The sequence below is a fragment of the Acipenser ruthenus genome, chromosome 55, assembly GCF_902713425.1.
Source record: "Acipenser ruthenus chromosome 55, fAciRut3.2 maternal haplotype, whole genome shotgun sequence".
NCBI classification, from domain to species: domain Eukaryota; kingdom Metazoa; phylum Chordata; class Actinopteri; order Acipenseriformes; family Acipenseridae; genus Acipenser; species Acipenser ruthenus.
The window spans coordinates 2,266,372-2,287,306 of NC_081243.1; the positions used below are offsets into that span (position 1 = coordinate 2,266,372).

Here is a 20,935-nt window from a genome sequence, read left to right on the forward strand (position 1 = left end):
TTGTTCATAACAAAAACAAATAAACCAGTAACTCAATCATGGTTTTCAGTCCACCTATCCATGCTATTACTTATGCAGGTTTCTCTTCCACAAATTTTTCAGGTCATTCTTTCAGGATTGGAGCAACCACTTCAGCAGTCGGACTTTGCCATCACGGATCAAACACCTTGGCAGATGGGCCTCCAATGCTGTAGAACAGTATACTAGAACTGCTCCAGAAGACATAGCTGTTGCTCAACTAGCAATGAGCCATTAGAGTGGGGGGTTGGGTATATTTTATATCCATTTATCTAGTTCATTCCTGCACTTAAGTGAAGTTGGCAGACCCGCTCGGTTTTGACCTTTGGTAGGAAGGACGTAGCTTCGTCACAGTCCACACTGCTGATCCTGGCATCGTCAGATCAGTTTCTCTTTCAGAGGGTGGTGACTTTCTTCTCCCCTTAACAGACAGGACCAGCGTCAAACAGTACGCCATCACCTCTCACCATACCAACACAAGCAGTCGTGATCCCGACATTGAATTAGAAGCTTAGGCTGAAATTCGGGGTAGAGATTATTGAATGATTGTTCTCCCATTCAGTACAATTGAATAACTGTCTCATTAGATCACTCCACATGATATTTAAATCACAGCAAACTTACCTGGGCGTTGCTGCCTTTCCAGTTGCAATCCTCTCATAGCCTGTGGAAATGGCATGGTGCCCTGTTGCACTGATCAGTTTAGCGATATAGGACAGGGCTGTGCAGATACTCAGGTCATCACAGTAACTCCCTTTAACATGGTGTGTGTTGGCAGCTATCAATTGAAACCGTAAACAAGCCATTTAAAACATGTTAATTACACAACCCTCATTATCCCTAATCTATATAACTGAGTACCAATCAACAGCAATGAAATTCTACACTGAGTGATTTAAAAGCTGTTAGAATTAAACTTAGGCTGTAAACTGATGTGAAATGTAATAACCCACATGTGACCTTTCTTTAGAGCTACTAGACATTTACAGCAATGCGTTGTGGGATATGTATGTTGTTCCAGTTTAATCAGAGGTTAAATCTTTCCCAAGATTACAATCCCACAATTCACTGCATAGATGATACATTTCTTTTTTTTTTTTTTTTTTTTTAAATTTAGTCGTCGCCAATTATTTTTACCCTGGTTTTCACCCCAATTTAGCATGCCCAATTATTACCTGTATCCCCGGCTCACCGCTCGCAACCCCCCCGCCGACTCAGGAAACGGAGGCTGAAACACGCGTCCTCCGAAACGTGCTCCTTCCAAGCCGTCATTTTTCGCACTGCAGATCCACAGCAATGCTACCAGACCTATAGTGCCGGAGGACAACACAGATCTGGCGGCTCCGCTGCAGAGCCACAGGCGCCCTATCGGCCACAGGGGTCGCTGATGCGCGGTGAGCCGTGGATTCCCCTGCCGACCTAAGCCCTCCCTACCCGGGCAGCGCTCAGCCAATTGTGCGCCGCCCCCTAGGAACTCTCGGTCATGGTCAGCGATCTCCAGGCTATAGGGCACATCCTGCGAGGAGCGCCTTTACTGGATGCGCCACTCGGGAGCCCTCCTAGATGATACATTTCTGAGGAAATGAAATGAAATTGATTTGATATCAAATGTATAAAAGAAAGGTAATACACACAGAAGGTGCTGAGGGTATGGAATGGGCTACCTAGTCATGCCGTAGAGGCAGAATCATTGGGATCTTTTAAGAAAAAGAGAGTTTTGAGATCAATCAGCTACTAGGAACTGGATGATCTTAGATCTGCTGAATGGCCTCCTCTTGTTTGTAAATGCCCTTATGTTCTGCTGTTTACCTCTTTCTAATGATAGCCCTTGAATAAGGCACATCAGTGAATCAGACATCTTTTCACACATTCTGTTGGTTTATTTTTTAGTTTTCAAACACATGAAATGAAAAACACCCATCACTGACAGATACCCTTTTATTTCACTTGTAATTCAGAATTGGAGAGGGTGCGCAACACAGACATACAGGCCCATCTCGGGGAAGAAGCATTCATGATTTGACAGCTGAACTCTGTGAATAACAATCAGAATCATTTGAAATAAAGTGTGAACCACTATACTGTACCTCTGAACTCTATGGAATTATACCACCAGGGGAAACTACTGTAGCAGCTCTTCAAACTGCTTTGTAATATCTGCTGTTAATGTGGATCACATACCACTATCTGTTATGTAACAAATGTCCTGTAGATGGCAGTGGTGTATATATGAGTATGGTGGTATAACCATTGGAAACGGTATGGGTAAAATACATATGAACAAGAAATTCTGATTGGACTAGATATTGTGTCCACAAGGCCTGATCCAGGATACATTCAGAATAAATCCATAACAATATGACGTTCGATAGTGGTACATTCAGAAATACTACATAAAACATTTCATTTGAAAGTCTTTCTCAGTTTCAGTGTTGAAATAAGTTCTGGTAGACATTCTTGTTTATCCAGCGCACCAAAACTAATTTCAACATTGAGATATTTTAGATTTTTAGTCGAAACGTTTGGCATGAATTTCTTTTCCCTGGTGATGTGAAATGGTCATTTTGTACTTTGCAGGCACAGTCAGTTCTGATCATTCTTCTGGAATGGTGTGTATGTGCTGAGTTCTGATCATTCTTCTGGAATGGTGTGTATGTGCTGAGTTCTGATCATTCTTCTGGAATGGTGTGTATGTGCTGAGTTCTGATCATTCTTCTGGAATGGTGTGTATGTGCTGAGTTCTGTTCAATCTTCTGGAATGGTGTGTATGTGCTGAGTTCTGTTCAATCTTCTGGAATGGTGTGTATGTGCTGAGTTCTGTTCAATCTTCTGGAATGGTGTGTATGTGCTGAGTTCTGTTCAATCTTCTGGAATGGTGTGTATGTGCTGAGTTCTGTTCAATCTTCTGGAATGGTGTGTATGTGCTGAGTTCTGTTCAATCTTCTGGAATGGTGTGTGTGCTGAGTTCTGTTCAATCTGCTGGAATGGTGTGTATGTGGTGTTTTTTTTTAATTTGTGCTTATTCTCCAGAATTTTTTGTAACATAAAGGTTCATAATCAATCTAAACTTTGAATTAATACAAAGCACTAAAGCAAACCTTGCGTTTTTTACTTCACTGTACCCATCTCAAACTCATCCAAGCACACTCTGCAGGTTTTCTTACTATAGGTGTTAGTGAGATTTCAATCAATATATGGAAATAGATAATCAGCTTCAAAAGTTAGCAGATATAATATTGACCTGTGATATGGAAGAATATTTGATGTGTTTTGTTACACAAGTCAGTGTCTTAATTAAAGCAATGCCCCACAGAAGGCTTTTAATGTCATTAAGCAGACAGGGGCTGGAATTGGGGGACACAGTGTCCATTGTTGTCGTACATAGCATTCCAGTTACTACCATTTGCCGAGCAATCTTATATTTTGTTTGTGAAGATGACTTCACACAGAAAAGGTTATTATCTGGTTGTGTTTCCATTCTAAATAACACATACATCATTTTGTCACTGCTATTTCCACAATTGTTGTGTGTCTGTTTTTATTATTTTCCACAATACATTAGGTAATGTTCACATACGAGTATTCAAATGATGCCACAAGCAAGCTACTTGTAAGTCCAAATAAGTTAAGACAATTGTAAGAGGCCATAAAAAAAAGAAATAAATCAAAGCTGCCCTTTAAAGTCAAGACCTGTTGTAATTTTGTAAATGGACACTACACCATAAAATAACTAGTTAAAAAATCTCAAAACGTTGTCCTTTTTAGTTCTTCTATGATGTCCTAAGAATCATAGGAGGTACAGTAATAGGAATCCCTAAGGTTGCTGGGAGTTCCATGTTTCCTAGCAACTACGAAATAGAAGGCAAATACAGAGCTGAAAAAGATTTAGTCTGTTACTAAAAAAAAAAAGAGCTTTCTTAGCTTAGGTTCTCGGTACAGTTAAACATTGTTTTCATTAAAGAGCAGCTTTTTATTTTTTTCTTTACAAACAAAACTTGCGACAACGAAATTGTAAGACGCACACAAATAAAGATGACAACACCAAGGTGGGAGGAAGCAACGTTCAGGGTTGCTTCCGCTGACACAAGAGACACAAAAGGTGTTTGAGGAATGACTAGGAAATCTCAAACGCAAGGAAATGCATGTCGGCGATACACAGGAAGGCTTTGGAAGAGGGAGGGAAGTTAAAAGGAGGGCTCTGCAGGAATGCATGTTCTGTGCTGAGCAGTTTGAGATTTAGGTTTTCTAAGAAACCATATTCTTCCAGAACAGAGAGGCTTCTATACTAACTGTGCTGTAGCGTATAATTGTGCGAAAAGACTATGCTTAGTAGTTGTAGCAAACAAAATAATTCCCTAAATCTTTACACTTCATAGGTTTCTATGCTTGAAAGAAACACATTTTATAGTGACAATCGGTTTTCTTTTCAAGACATCTGGTCCTAGACTAGGTTAAAGAAAGTCTCAGTCTTCATGCAGTGTCTTCAGGGTCAAAGCCTCTTGCTGACTGCCAAGCCTGTCAGTCATTAGGTTTGTGAAGAGTGAAAGAGTCACAAGAGCCATCACTCAAGGCTTTGATATTGGCTTCTATCCCTGGTTTAGGCCTTTACTAGAATGTCTCATCTTGGCCATTTTAGTCTTGGGCCAATATATGAAACTGCATTTTCACAGAAAACAGCTCCACCCAATAAGATAAGCGTACATGCCTCTCTGTGTGGGTATACGATACACTCTTACTTCAGAGCAGATGTCAGCTCTAATACTGACTTACAGCTAGAACATGCATTCAGAATGAGCTGATTTGTGATTTCACCAATGGTAAAAATCTTATCAGCACAGTTCTTTTCTAAAATATTGCACTGGTACCATCTGTAGTTGTTGTTGCTAAAGAACCCGATTTTAACTTCCGATCCTCTGTGTTTTGCATTGGTGTTGGACTTTCACAACAAAAAGTGGTCAAGAAAATAAATCATATTATAATGTCTTTAATCAAGGGGTTAGGGATTGGTCTTAACTAGAGTGGCCAACCCTTTTCATCTCAGAGCTGAAGCTATTGTAGTAGACACTGCCATGTAATGGACATAATTGGTATTTATTTTTCAAGATACACAGGCTGAAGTGTTTTATTCACCATATCTAATCAATGTCCAAACAAACCACTATGGTATATGCAGGACTTATTTCTGTGGCGGTGTCATGAAATCAGGACATTTTTATTGTAATTGTACTTCAGTATACTTCATTCTTGTAAGGTTTTATCATGACCCACTATGATATGTAAATGAATCTTTCTTACAGTAAACTGAGTCAACTATGTAGGCTTTTCCAAGTCAATCAGCTGTAACCACTAGACCACACCGTCTTCCTCCCTGCCTCCCAGTTCCTCATCTCTAACCACTAAGTCACTGTTCACTCAGCTCTAACCACTAGACCACACCGTCTTCCTCCCTCCCTCCCTCCCAGTTCCTCAACTCTAACCACTAAGCCACACTGTTTACTCAGCTCTAACCACTAAGCCACACTGTCTCCCGCCCTCCCAGTTCCTTAACTCTAACCACTAGGCCACACACCCTGCTCTCTCCCAATCCCGCTATACCCTTTAGGCTGATTCTCTCCCTCAGTGCCTCATTCTAACCCCTAGGCTGCATCGGTCAGTCCCCCAGCTCTCATGACAAGGCCATAGTACTTTGTAATTGCCCTCAGCTCTAACAACTTCACTGCTCCCTCCCTTGCCCTACCCTACACGGCTTTTACACTTAAAAAATATTTATATTAAATAAAGTCTTTTTGTTGTGAAATAACACCCCTATTTCAAGCTACAATGTAAACAATTACGAAAATAATAGTAATAATAACAATTATAGTAATTTTCTTAACAATGACAATAACAACAATGTGAAGAGGAAAAATAAAGCTGTAGCTCTCTATTACAATAGAATATTGAAGCAATTACGCGTTATGTGTGCTCTGTTTTAGTGTACCTCTAGCCCAGTTCTTTAAAAATGGGAGTCAACAGAATTGAAACACGGAGAGTTAGGAGAGAGACGTAGAGTTGGGAGAGAGACGTAGTGTTGGAGAGAGAAGGATAGTTGGGAGAGAGACATAGAGTTGGGAGAGAGATGTAGAGTTGGGAGAGAGAAGGAGATTTGGGAGAGAGACGTAGAGTTGGGAAAGAGATGTAGAGTTGGGAGAGAAGGAGAGTTGGGAGAGAGACGTAGAGTTGGGAGAGAGAAGGAGAGTTGGGAGAGAGACGTAGATTTGGGAGAGAGGAGAGTTGGGAGAGAGGCTTAGAGTTGGGAAAGAGGCGTAGAGTTGGGAGAGAGAAGGAGAGTTGGGAGAGAGATGTAGAGTTGGGAGAGAGACGTAGAGTTGGGAGAGAGGCGTAGAGTTGGGAGAGAGACGTAGAGTTGGGAGAGATGTAGAGTTGGGAGAGAAGGAGAGTTGGGAGAGAGACGTAGAGTTGGGAGAGAGGAGAGTTGGGAGAGAGATGTAGAGTTGGGAGAGAGAAGGAGAGTTGGGAGAGAGACGTAGAGTTGGGAGAGAGAAGGAGAGTTGACACCCGTCCTGGTTTTTCCTGGAATGTATTTATCGCGAGGCTGTTTGGAGGTGCTGCTTTCCAATGACTGCTGTGGGTCAGTACTGAAAATTGTACAAGTTATAATAATACATGGATGCCTATAATCAAGTTGAGAGTACACATACACAAACCCTTTTAAAAGACATAAAAACAGACCCATACTAATGTATTTAATCTGTTCATATATACCGTGTTGTGGTTTAAACATTACAGAGCTTTGTCATTGACATTATGGGTGTGAAATCTAGTGCAATTCTAAGTGTAGTTGTTGCTAATAGTTTTTAATGGGGAAGTGACTTGTATGTGTTTAATTTGAATCTGGGTTTGGTGGATGTGATTGTTTTAGTTCTTCAGTAATAGCCAATGCTGAATTTGCAGCAGGCAATTCTGAAAGGTGATTTTAACCTGATCCAAAATAGTAAATGAATGTTTTAAACTGTATATTAAAGGAAATTGCTAATATAGATTATAACATGTAATGACATAGCTGGTATTTATTTATTTATTTATTTTAACAGTTTTCAACACGGTCGTATGCTGAAGCTTGACCTGCACCCAGACTTGTGCTCTTGGGTGTCTACACAAACAATCAGTGCAGGGCACTACATTATTTAATTGTTTGATTAGAAATACGAAGTGACAATAAATTCAATGGCAAACGTTTCTCCTAGAAGTCTTTTTCCATGTTGAAATGTTTGTCACTGATTGTATTAAGTTTCTTTTAGTGTTTCTATATTCAGCACGACTGAGTATGTGTAGTTGTTGGTGATTGGTGTTAGGTTTCTAAAGGAGGGCTAATGCTAAGAGCAAACAATGCAGCAGATAAGTGTCTGTCCAGGTAAGAAAGTGCCAGCTTTATGAGTGGAATGGAGTCAGGGGTGTGTTTGAGATGAAATCACCGTGGGGGGGCAGCCCCCTCTCTACTGGTGTGTTTGAAATGACATCACCGCTGGGGGGCAGCCCCCCTCTACTGGTGTGTTTGAGATGACCTCATCACGGGGGGGGGGTGGGGGGGGGGGTGGGGAGCAGCCCCCTCTCTACCGGTGTGTTTGAGATGACATCACCGTGGGGGGGGGGGGGTAGCCTCCTCTCTATTGCGCATCCTCCCCGAAGACGTCGTTCTGTTTGCGCTTCATGTTCTCGAAGTCGAAGTCACTTCCTGTCATCCTCTTGTAGATGTCTTTGATGTCGTTGCAGGTGGTCTCGAAATGAGTGGTGGCATCGTAGGAGCGAGACGAGAAGATCTGAGGAAGAGCAGCATTACTGAACGACCCACCCACCAGGGAAATAAGAGTTCCCACAGTGCAAGCACAGCAAAGTCTAATACAGCTCAGTGAAAGCATGGCAAAGCATGGCAAAGCATAGCTAAGCACTGTAAAGCCCAGTCAAGCGTATTAAAACTGCTGTTAAAATGTGAAATGCATAGTATACCATGAGAAAAGGGTGAGAAAGCTAGAAAATGATGGTGAAAATGGACAGAGGTAAACTTTTATAAGATAATATGCAATCAAGAGCATCTATTAAGCATTCATCATTCAATTAATAATCTGGATCCCCTTCTCTTATGTAGCTGGCTACTCAGTACCATCATTATTTGATTCGACGCCCTGTCCCCTATTCCCTTGTGTAGCTGGCTGCTCAATATCATCATAATTCGATTCATGGTCCTGCCTCCTATTCCCTTGTGTAGCTGGCTGCTCAATATCATCATAATTCGATTCATGGTCCTGTCCCCTATTCCCTTGTGTAGCTGGCTGCTCAATATCATCATAATTCGATTCATGGTCCTGCCTCCTATTCCCTTGTGTAGCTGGCTGCTCAATATCATCATAATTCGATTCATGGTCCTGCCTCCTATTCCCTTGTGTAGCTGGCTGCTCAATATCATCATAATTCGATTCATGGTCCTGTCCCCTATTCCCTTGTGTAGCTGGCTGCTCAATATCATCATAATTCGATTCATGGTCCTGCCTCCTATTCCCTTGTGTAGCTGGCTGCTCAATATCATCATAATTCGATTCATGGTCCTGTCCCCTATTCCCTTGTGTAGCTGGCTGCTCAATATCATCATAATTCGATTCATGGTCCTGTCCCCTATTCCCTTGTGTAGCTGGCTGCTCAATATCACCATAATTCGATTCATGGTCCTGCCTCCTATTCCCTTGTGTAGCTGGCTGCTCAATATCATCATAATTCGATTCATGGTCCTGCCTCCTATTCCCTTGTGTAGCTGGCTGTTCACTAACGGAGGCTGTTCTTGTACATTGCTGGACTAAAGCTCTTCTGCTTGTATTAGCTTTGTGATGAGAAATGTGAGAAACAAACAGAAATCTCTTTCCACCCTGCACTGTGGCATGGTTTTGAGAAACAGACAAAGAAAGACATACAAAGTTACTGTTTACACCAGTATGCTGGAAACAGACATTCCCTGCCATGGCTCAAAATCGACATTGAGAGCTGTCAGTATGAGGTCTATGACCATGATGTATATCAACACCATGTAAAATATAGGAAATGGCTATTCAAAGTTTCCTGAAAATTGATTTCCAAGACAGTGTGACGTATCCATCAAGGGAGGTACCTTCACATGTGCTCTGATTGTGTCACTCTCTATAACTTATGCTAGAGAATTAAGAACTACTTTATTGTGGTTTAGACCAAGTGCCATCGAAACCAGTCCCAGCATCCACTTGTAACAGATCTCCTCCTAGCGGCTCATGAGTTAACAACACTAACATCAGTGTGAGACTGCACCTGCCTCTCCACTGCAGAGCTTGCGCTTCAGTTGAATGGGAAGACATTTGTCTTTTGAGTTGAACGAGTTGCACTTTGTCTTCAGCCCTTTACTTTCCGTTCACTTCAGTGGTCTGACATGCCAATTCATTATAGCTTCCACTGAGTCCCTGTTGCCTGGGATTTCATCGTCTTGATACAAATAGCAGACAGTAGGAACAGAAGCATGAATGACAGCTCCAAGCATGCAGAGAGACCTACCTGACTCTCACTGCCATCGTCTGTGGATTCGTACAGGTCACTGATGGCCACAAACCTGTCAAACACACACCCAATACTGTTTCATTCAGATTCTTTTACTTGTATCCAAATGCACTAAAATATACTGAATACATACAGGTAGACTAAACTGTGGGCAGAACTGTCTTGAATGTTTAAGATATAAAACAGAAATGAACAAACATATTTGGCATATATTTTAAATACACTATAGACTTTTTGTGTTGTAGTTCAAACTCGCTCCCATGACCCTAACCCTGACCCTAACCCCCTGACCCTAAACCCAACACCAACCCTAACCCTAAACCCTAATCCCCCAACCCCAACCCTAACCCATTGACCCTAACCCTGACCTATTGACCCTAACCCCCTAACCTTAACCTCCTATCCCTAAGCCTAACCCAAATCCTAACCCAAGTATAACCAATGCACCAATGTTCATGCGTTTACTGTTCACACTGAAAATGTGAGTCTTCCTGATAGTAGAGCGGATAACAGAGATTATTGTTCAAATGATGATACAACATGAACATGTCCATGGGGCCAGTCAACAAGAAAAAAAACGTTAGGCACCTGAAAATCCAAGATGACTACCATTTTTCAAGACGGCCACTGATTTTCTATGCTAATAAGAAGATAAGAAAGTTTACAAATGAGAGGAGGCCATTCGGCCCATGTTGCTCGTTTGGTTGTTAGTAGCTTATTGATCCCAGAATCTCATCAAGCAGTTTCTTGAAGGATCCCAGGGTGTCGGCTTCAACAACATTACTGGGGAGTTGGTTCCAGACTCCCACGATTCTCTGTGTAAAAAAGTGCCTCCTATTTTCTGTTCTGAATGCCCCTTTATCTAATCTCCATTTGTGACCCCTGGTCCTTGTTTCTTTTTTCAGGTCGAAAAAAATGTCCCTTGGGTCAACATTGTCAATACCTTTTAGAATTTTGAATGCTTGAATCAGATTGCCGCCCAGATTCAATTATTTTAGCCTATCTGCATACGACATGCCTTTTAAACCCGGAATAATTCTGGTTGCTCTTTTTTGTACTCTTTCTAGAGCAGCAATATCCTTTTTGTAGCGAGGTGACCAGAACTGAACACAATATTCTAGATGAGGTTGTACTAATGCATTGTAAAGTTTTAACATTACTTCCCTTAATTTAAATTCAACACTTTTCATTATATATCCAACCATTTTGTTGGCCTTTTTTATAGCTTGACACAGAAATTGATTGAGTTGACCGATTCGAGCGATCTTAGTGTATATGTATATGTTTTTGACCATGCTGAAACTAATTCTGCTATGAATTAATGCCTCCAATGTACCTTTGACGTCTTATCAATATGTGTTTATGTCAGTGAGTCCCATCAGCCCGGCATCAGCCATACAGACAAAAGGCTTACAGTTACAGATACATTAACCAGACATATTAAATTATTATTGGATCATTGTGAGAATGGTCAGCTCCATGTTCAAAACAAGGTACCAAAAGTGAAATTGTGGGCTCTCAAGTTTCTGGTTCTCAAAATGTATGACTTCTTCTGGCTTGCAAGATTCCTCATCATTGTATGCTGCCTTTATGACCTTCTATAGACTGCATGCTGTGATTTGATGCGCTTGCAGTTTTGGCATTCAGATGGGCGCACTCTCTCTTGTATAATGCTGCTAAGCAGACAAGATGGTACTTTAGCTCCTGTGCCACAACATCTCCACCACTTAGTTTTTAAGGAGCCGTGCATTATTAAGAGTCGTAACACTTTGGTTTAATCTGTCATTTAATTTTATAGCCGTTGCTTCTCTTAAAGCTGATGTTGGGGCCTGTTTCTCACATAAATATTCTGATGCTTTTGTTTGTTGAGAAGTTCATTTTACCTTGCTACAGTTCTCCTCTGTGTTTGTTGAGAAGTTCATTTTACCTTGCTACAGGTCTCCTCTGTGTTTGTTGAGAAGTTCATTTTACCTTGCTACAGGTCTCCTCTGTGTTTGTTGAGAAGTTCATTTTACCTTGCTACAGGTCTCCTCTGTGTTTGTTGCAACAGTAGACTTTCTTTTTTGAGCACTTCATAGCTTTGTGTTGCTGAACATGTCTACAGCTTTGATGATACTTTGCGGTGTTTCTTCTCACAGTATTCTCTATGCCATCACCTTCATCTAGTCTGGTTGGGTCCAACATGATTGGTAGACCACTGATAGCATGAAACAGAGGAATGTTTGTTGCAGTGTTGTTATAGCCATCTTGTTCTCTTTTGTAGGAACTTGGTGGTGACTTGAGGTCTTCCTTGTCCTGTTGACAAAGGCAGCGTTTACCACAGTCAGTTTCCATTTAGATTTGGTAGGCGTAGCCATTTTCCTTTTACTGTAGTAGATCAACGGTTTAAAGCAGAGGGTTTATCCTTTTACCACCTTATATTGTATGCGCTTCGAAGTTTGGGATACTACTAGGTTTGTGCCTTTGCCCTACACCTAGCCCGATCGTTCATCCAGTGTCATTTAAGTCCTGTCCGATCTCTACACCGTCCGGATAACTGAAACCCCGTCATCCTTAGCTCGGCTCGGCTCTCCCGCGCTGCACATCCTGTCCATTCAGGTGCGGCTATCTAACCGATATGGGGTTGGTTAGATGGCATTTGGGACACTAAATTATTGCTACATGTTGAGCAGAAATCATTTAGCTGACACTGAGCCCCATGCTGAGTTCCACAGCAATGATGTCACCAGTGTGTGGCGTAGTGCCTTGACCTCTTTTGTCTGTGTGACAATGTTTTGTCTCCTGAACATCTGACTGCACTAGCAACTACTTGGAGCCGTAGGTGAGAGTTGGGGTGAGTAATGAGGACCAGTATAGGTAGTCCAGCCACAGGATGTGGCTGACTGCTGAAGCAAAGCTACTTCCTCTATTACTATATACAGTGCCTTGCAAAAGTATTCAGACCCCTGACCAATTCTCTCATATTACTGAATTACAAATGGTACATTGAAATTTCGTTCTGTTTGATATTTTATTTTAAAACACTGAAACTCAAAATCAATTATTGTAAGGTGACATTGGTTTTATGTTGGGAAATATTTTTAAGAAAAATAAAAAAACTGAAATATCTTGCTTGCATAAGTATTTAACCCCTGTGCTCCCAGGAAGCTCCCAGTTTACACCAATGAAAAAAATTGCCCTAACGAGGACACAATTACCTTACCACTGACCTCCACCTGTGAACCATTAAAGTTGCTGTCACATTTTCTGGATAAAAACCCCACTGCTGAAGGATCATTGGTCAGGCTGTGAATCTGAAGTAATATGAAGACCAAAGAGCATTCTAAAGAAGTTAGAGATAAAGTAATACAAATGCATAGATTAGGGAAAGGGTACAAAATAATATCCAAGTGTTTGGATATCCCAGTGAGCACAGTTGGATCAATAATCAGGAAGTGGAAGCTGCATCACACCACCCAGGCACTGCCAAGAAAAGGCCGTCCCTCAAAACTCAGCGCTCAAAGAAGAAGGAAACTTGTGAGAGAAGCCACAGAGAGGCCAACAATCACTTTGAAGGAGCTACAGAGTTCAGTGGCTGGGAGTGGAGTAATGGTGCACCAGTCAACCATATCAAGAGCTCTGCATAACACTGGCCTGTATGGGAGGGTGGCGAAGCCGTACCATCTGAAAGCACATCTGGAGTTTGCCAGAAAGCATGAGAGTGACCCAGCTGCGATGTGGGAAAAGGTTTTGTGGTCAGATGAGACCAAGATAGAGCTTTTTGGCCAAAACTCAAAGCGCTATGTGTGGCGCAAACCTAACACTGCCCATGCCTCAAGACACACCATCCCTACAGTGAAGTATGGTGGTGGCAGCATCATGCTGTGGGGATGCTTCTCATCAGCAGGGACTGGGCATCTTGTTAAAATTGAAGGAAGAATGGATGGAGCAAAATACAGGGAAATACTGCAAGAGAACCTGCTTCAGTCTGCTAAAAAACTGAAGCTTGGGAGGAAATTCACCTTTCAGCAGGACAATGATCCCAAGCACAAGGCCAAAGCAACATTGGAGTGGCTCAAGAACAAAAAGGTGAATGTCCAGTCAAAGTCCTGATCTCAATCCCATTGAGAACCTGTGGCACTATTTGAAAATTGCGGTTCACAAGCGTCGTCCAACCAACCTGAACAACCCGGAGCAAATCTGCCAAGAAGAATGGGCCAAAATCACTCAGACACTGTGTGCAATACTTACATACTTACCCCAAAAGACTTAAAGCTGTTATTGCAGCGAAAGGTGGCTCTACCAAGTATTAATGTGTGGGGGTTGAATACTTATGCAAGCAAGAATCGGTCAGGGGTTTGAATACTTTTGCAAGGCTCTGTATATATATATATATTTTTTTTTTTTTATATTTATATAGCACCTTTCATAGTGGGCCACCATATCACAAAGCGCTTTACAGAGGTTGTGAAACTGTGCACTATATGCAGAGTCACTTACAATAGGACTCTGATTTAACATCTCATCCACAGGATGGAGCACAAGAAGGTTAAGAATACTACAAATGACATTGAACGTGCCATGCAACAACAATTATTTTACATTATTGCATCTTTAGATGATAAAAATGAACACTGGAGGCATTTATAGATAGCAGAATTAGCTTCAGTATGGTCAAAAACATATAAATATGAATTCATGTGTCGAAAACGGACATTGTCAGGGAAAATTAACGGCCATCTTGGATTTTCAGGTGACTAACGTTTTTTTCTTGAATAATGACCCCATGAGAATATCTGTGCCAGGTTTCATACTTGTATCATCACTTGAACAATTCCTCCACAACACCTCTGTTATCTGCTCTACTGTGATTGCAGGGGCAAACTGGAGGTATCGTAAAGAGACTGTTACAAAAGGATTAACGATAGTATTCATTTTCAATGCAGTGCAGTGCAGTGCTGCTCCCCCTAATGCAGACGGGGTCAGTAGCTGAGTGAGTGTACTGACTTGTGGTCGATGGGCTCCAGTAGCTCCAGGGCTGGCTCAATCTCTTTCTCTGGCTCGCTGGTCTCCACTGTGGTGCTGACAATGGCAATGTACTTCCCCTGGGCCGCCACGTTGTGAGCATACGAGATCATACATACATAGATATCTAAACAAGGAGGAGGGGAGAGATTAGAGATCATACATACGTAGATATCTAAACAGGGAGGAATGGAGATTAGAGATCATACATACATACATATCTAAACAGGGAGGAGGGGAGGGATTAGAGATCATACATACATAGATATCTAAACAGGGAGGAATGGAGGGATTAGAGATCATACATACGTAGATATCTAAACAGGAAGGAGGGGAGGGAAAAGAGATCATACATACATAGATATCTAAACAGGGAGGAATGGAGGGATTAGAGATCATACATACATAGATATCTAAACAGGGAGGAGGGGAGGGATTAGAGATCATACATACATAGATATCCAAACAGGGTTGAATGGAGGGATTATTAACCCTTTGCGGTCCATTTATTAATTGCGCGTCAGGCACACCAGGTCTAATTAATTTTCACACGCGCAGTTGATTTTAGACGCGCTGTTTAAAAGTATTTTTTTTCACAGTCAAACGGGTTTAAATGGCCCTGCATATCAACAAAGCACTCACTAGGCATCTCCAGCCCCGCCCCACCCTTTCGTTTGCTATAGCATTCACCTATGTAAGAAATAAATAAATAATAATAATAATAGTCGTACATACCGATCGATCATCTCCTGATCACTCGTTTTATCACCAAACTCCTCAATAATGCGATCCAAGTCATTATTTTATTACTATAACATCTCAAAAAAGCTCTGCAAATGTCCGTGTTTTCTGTGCGCTGATTCAGTCAGCCAACTTGTTTACTTACGACCTCCCCCGTTATCTGATACCTGATACCATGTATGACTATTCATGAGATACTCCTTTTTTTTTTTTTTTTTTTTTTTCGACTTGTCTCGGCTCCTGTCGCTCCCACTCGGCAATTGAATGGTTTTCTCGGCTTTTTCCGGAGAAAAAACGACTAAACACCCGTTTATTGCGTTGCTATAATGATGTCGGACCCAGTCCGACAAAGGACCTGTGAGGAATAATTGCAATGTCGGACCCAGTCCCACAATGGACCGCAAAGGGTTAATAGGGGTTTACACAGCAGTGTAACAAGCGCAAAGCCAACATCTCGAAGCATTAGGTCTTAACCTGTACAATTTTCCCTTTCCGGTCCGATGTCGGACCCTGTCCGACATCATCAAAAAGATGTAAAGCACAGGTCTTTTTTTCTCCGGAAATGTCGAGAAAACCTTTCAATGGCCGAGTGAGACAGAGAGAAGCCGAAAAAAAGGAGGGGGGGGCAGATCTGAGCAATACACATAGCCCCGGCACCACAGAGATAACAGCGTGTGTAAAATAAACTGCGTGTGTGAAAATAAATTGGACCTGACGCACCTGAGAGGCGCTGAATAAATGGGGCGCTAAGGGTTAAGAAAATCAAAAAGTCCCATGACCCCATTATGGCGGCTATCTTGGGTCTGAGGTCAAAATGAACAGTACCGTTAGAGGAGTTTCCCTGACACTGAAATCCAAAGCTGGATTGGTTTATGAGATCTCATGAGCAGGAGCCTGGGGCTGGCAGCACATACCTGACTTGCGGTTGACCTGGTTCTGCGGGATGATGATCTGACAGGAGTTGGCCTCATTGGTGTTCTTGATGGGGTGACTCAGCACACAGATCACCCGGATCACCTGACCTACCTTCCGCACACGATCCTGCAAGTAGCTGGGGTCGCAGATAAGCTGTTTGCAGCGTGCCACCTGTGACAGAGGGAGACAGGGCTTAGCAATGTGACTCCAGTCCCGTTTACAGAGTGCCCCACCTGTGACAGAGGGAGACAGGGCTTAGCAATGTGACTCCAGTCCCGTTTACAGAGTGCCCCACCTGTGACAGAGAGGGACAGGGCTTAGCAATGTGACTCCAGTCCCGTTTACAGAGTGCCCCACCTGTGACAGAGGGAGACAGGGCTTAGCAATGTGACTCCAGTCCCGTTTACAGAGTGCCCCACCTGTGACAGAGAGGGACAGGGCTTAGCAATGTGACTCCAGTCCCATTTACAGAGTGCCCCACCTGTGACAGAGAGGGACAGGGCTTAGCAATGTGACTCCAGTCCCGTTTACAGAGTGCCCCACCTGTGACAGAGAGGGACAGGGCTTAGCAATGTGACTCCAGTCCCGTTTACAGAGTGCCCCACCTGTGACAGAGGGAGACAGGGCTTAGCAATGTGACTCCAGTCCCATTTACAGAGTGCCCCACCTGTGACAGAGGGAGACAGGGCTTAGCAATGTGACTCCAGTCCCATTTACAGAGTGCCCCACCTGTGACAGAGAGGGACAGGGCTTAGCAATGTGACTCCAGTCCCGTTTACAGAGTGCCCCACCTGTGACAGAGAGGGACAGGGCTTAGCAATTTGACTCCTGTGTTATTCCTATTGAATAATGATTTAAATCGTCACTGTGGCAGGGTGCCCCACCCGTGCGTAGTTTGTCGTGGGTTCAATCCCAGGTGGAGGACACTGCTGCTGTACCCTTGAGCAAGGTACTTTACCTAGATTGCTCCAGTAAAAACCCAACTGTATAAATGGGTAACTGTATGTAAAAATAATGTGATATCTTGTAACAATTGTAAGTCGCCCTTAGTGTCTGCTAAGAAATAAATAATAATAATAATGTTGTATGTGGTGTGTTATTGTTGGGGTATATATAGTGGTGCACGGGATATAAATTGGGCTATGTAGCACGAGTGTTGTAATATGTATTTAGGCACGGGGATTGCACAATCACTTCACGTGCAGATAAAATGTGTATTAGTGAGCACGGGGATTGCACAAATTAGTTCACGTGCTGGGATTCAAGTGAATGATTAATTAGTAATTGAATCCCAGCACAGCTGTGTATATATAGAGGCACAGATCACTCACTCAGGGTTGGGTGTTCAGGGTTAAAGAACGGGAGAGAGAAGGAGAGTAAATTAAATAGTAAAAACAATTGCTACCTGTGCTGGAGGACCAGCATGATACTTGTTTGCTTGTTTCGTCCACTGTTTGTTAGTGTCTGTTTGTTTGGCCAATGTGCCCTTTATTTTGTCAAAGTGTTTTTTGTTTGTTCAAACCTTTTTATTTTGTTCATTTAATAAAAGTACCGCAGTGCATTCATTAGCCCAATCTGCTGTGGATTCCTTTCATTGCACCCACAGTGCTGTGTGTTTGTTCCGGTCTGACGTCACCGCTCAAGCCAGTTATTCACAATGCTGTTGTCTACGTGGCTTGCATTGGCTGATTATTGCTGTTGCTTTGGAGCACAAGGGAAAACTACAACATGTGAAAGTACTTCCTGTAAATCTGTGATTGAGATTTGGGTTTGCGTGTAGTGACTCTGTTTTTGGATTAGGGATGGGGTCATGGTTAGCGTGCTAGTTCAGGGTTACCTCTCCCTCTGACTTGACTCCGATGACATGACCGTTCTCCGTAACGATCTCCTCCACAGGCTTGTTCAGCATGTATGTCCCTCCGTAAATTGCACTTAATCTGAAACACATACACACGTAGGTCAGGTTATACTGCGTCTCCAGTAAACCCTGCAGAGATGATTCTGAAAAAACACCTTCACTTTCTTACCTGGCAAATCCCTGAGGCAGCTCCCCCAGCCCATACAGAGGGTACAGGTATGGGCTTTTGCCATAGCGTGCCAGGGACTCGCTATACAGCTTGATGCGGTTAATTGTCTCCAGGCAAGGCTGGTCCAGGTAGCTGTGATTGAGAAAGAGGAAAAGTGTTCATCATGGGTTCTCCCTCAACTCTGACCACTAGACTAGACCACACTGTTTCCCTCCTGCTAGTCTCTCAGCTATAACCACTAGACTAGGCCACACTGCTTCCCTCCTCCCAGTCCCTCAGCTCTAACCACTAGACTAGGCCACACTGCTTCCCTCTTCCCAGTCCCTCAGCTCTAACCACTAGACTAGGCCACACTGCTTCCCTCCTCCCAGTCCCTCAGCTCTAACCACTAGACTAGGCCACACTGCTTCCCTCCTTCCCAGTCCCTCAGCTCTAACCATTAGACTAGGCCACACTGCTTCCTCTTTTCCAGTCCCTCAGCTCTAACCACTAGACTAGGCCAGACTGCTTCCCTCCTCCCAGTCCCTCAGCTCTAACCACTAGACTAGGCCACACTGCTTCCCTCTTCCCAGTCCCTCAGCTCTAACCACTAGACTAGGCCAGACTGCTTCCCTCCTCCCAGTCCCTCAGCTCTAACCACTAGACTAGGCCACACTGCTTCCCTCCTCCCAGTCCCTCAGCTCTAACCATTAGACTAGGCCACACAGCTTCCTCTTTTCCAGTCCCTCAGCTCTAACCACTAGACTAGGCCACACTGCTTCCCTCCTTCCCAGTCCCTCAGCTCTAACCACTAGACTAGGCCACACTGCTTCCCTCCTTCCCAGTCCCTCAGCTCTAACCATTAGACTAGGCCACACTGCTTCCCTCATCCCAGTCCCTCAGCTCTAACCACTAGACTAGGCCACACTGCTTCCCTCCTCCCAGTCTCCTCCCAGTCCCTCAGCTCTAACCATTAGACTAGGCCACACTGCTTCCTCTTTTCCAGTCCTTCAGCTCTAACCACTAGACTAGGCCACACTGCTTCCCTCCTTCCCAGTCCCTCAGCTCTAACCACTAGACTAGGCCACACTGCTTCCCTCCTTCCCAGTCCCTCAGCTCTAACCATTAGACTAGGCCACACTGCTTCCTCTTTTCCAGTCCCTCAGCTCTAACCACTAGACTAGGCCACACTGCTTCCCTCCTCCCAGTCCCTCAGCTCTAACCACTAGACTAGGCCACACTGCTTCCCTCCTTCCCAGTCCCTCAGCTCTAACCACTAGACTAGGCCAGACTGCTTCCCTCCTTCCCAGTCCCTCAGCTCTAACCACTAGACTAGACCACACTGCTTCCCTCCTTCCCAGTCCCTCAGCTCTAACCACTAGACTAGGCCAGACTGCTTCCCTCCTTCCCAGTCCCTCAGCTCTAACCACTAGACTAGGCCACACTGCTTCCCTCCTTCCCAGTCCCTCAGCTCTAACCACTAGACTAGGCCAGACTGCTTCCCTCCTCCCAGTCCCTCAGCTCTAACCACTAGACTAGGCCACACTGCTTCCCTCCTTACCAGTCCCTCAGCTCTAACCCCAGCTACTAATCTGAATGCAACATATATTAACATATGTATGCAAGCCGCACTGTATGTAAATGCCAATGCAAAGTTTCATCCACTTTGCGTGAGCTGTTCCCTTAGCCCAACAAACCATAACCTGGATTCTAACTGTGATACCCCCCCTAGGGGTTCAAATAAAATAACAGTGCCGTTCTCGTCTGTGGACTGTCAGTTTTGGTCTGCATTGCTCGGTCTTGCACAGCCTAACAAGTGGGATAGCCATTGGCTGTGCTGTGGTTGCTAGGCGATCATGGCATGTATACAGGCTTGGTTATTATGGGATGTCTTGACTGCTGCTTGCTTTGAGAGCACATCAAAACGGTTACTTTTGATAGAAAAATCATTCAAATATAAATAGATAAAAAAAACTGTGTTCTCTTACTGTGAGGATTGTTCATTTTTTTCAACAAATTTGTGGTCTGCATTTACCCAAAGGGTTCATATTATGAAGTCTGCATTGTTTACACTGGCCCACAGACAGATCTGTGGACTACCTACTTGAATATGGAGGTAGACATATTTACAGAGGTAGCAATGTTGGTAGAGGTTAGTTCCACTCACTCATCTGTCCTGTAAAGCGCCAGTGCATGGCCAGTGAAATCAATCACATCCTGACCCAGGTCAAACTTCTTGTAAACATCCCTCATGGTGGTCAACTTGGGGTCCACTCCCTCATAAGTCTTGGGGTCATTCTCGTCAAAATTGGCCACAAACACCAGGAACTTCCTGAACCTGCGTTTCTCAAACATTCCCATCAAATCTGGAGGTCAGAAAATAAAAGTGGTCAGATCAGCTGTGCTGGGTCCATCTCTAGTGGTCAGATCAGCTGTGCTAGGTCCATCTCTAGTGGTCAGATCAGACTCACCTCCATCTCGGAGTTCATCAGTCATTAAAATAGCTAAGGTAATAGTTAACAAACCGTAAACAATTTACTCACATGACTTGATCATCCAGTTCCTACACATACAGTACATCTACTGTGGTTTGCGTCACATGACTAGAACAGAACAGCATGCTGTATTCATTAAGAATGCTGTGCATTTTGAAATGATTAAGGTTGACAACAGACAGC

General features: G+C 43.4%; 1 protein-coding gene across 2 annotated transcripts in view; it reads right to left on the reverse strand.

The window, feature by feature from the left end:
* Positions 1 to 1,942: 1,942 nt before the first annotated feature.
* Positions 1,943 to 20,935, reverse strand: part of LOC117401682 (rab GDP dissociation inhibitor alpha) — a 43,383-nt gene continuing 24,390 nt past the window's right edge. The window contains exons 5-11 of one of the 2 annotated variants that reach the window (XM_034002475.3): positions 20,425 to 20,623; positions 18,279 to 18,410; positions 18,089 to 18,188; positions 16,251 to 16,422; positions 14,578 to 14,722; positions 9,589 to 9,643; positions 1,943 to 7,838 (exon numbers count right to left, since the gene is read on the reverse strand). In XM_034002475.3, coding sequence (XP_033858366.1) covers positions 7,686 to 7,838; positions 9,589 to 9,643; positions 14,578 to 14,722; positions 16,251 to 16,422; positions 18,089 to 18,188; positions 18,279 to 18,410; positions 20,425 to 20,623 — 956 coding nt within the window. In that variant the 3' untranslated portion in view covers positions 1,943 to 7,685. The other variant, XM_059017223.1, reaches the window with a different exon arrangement.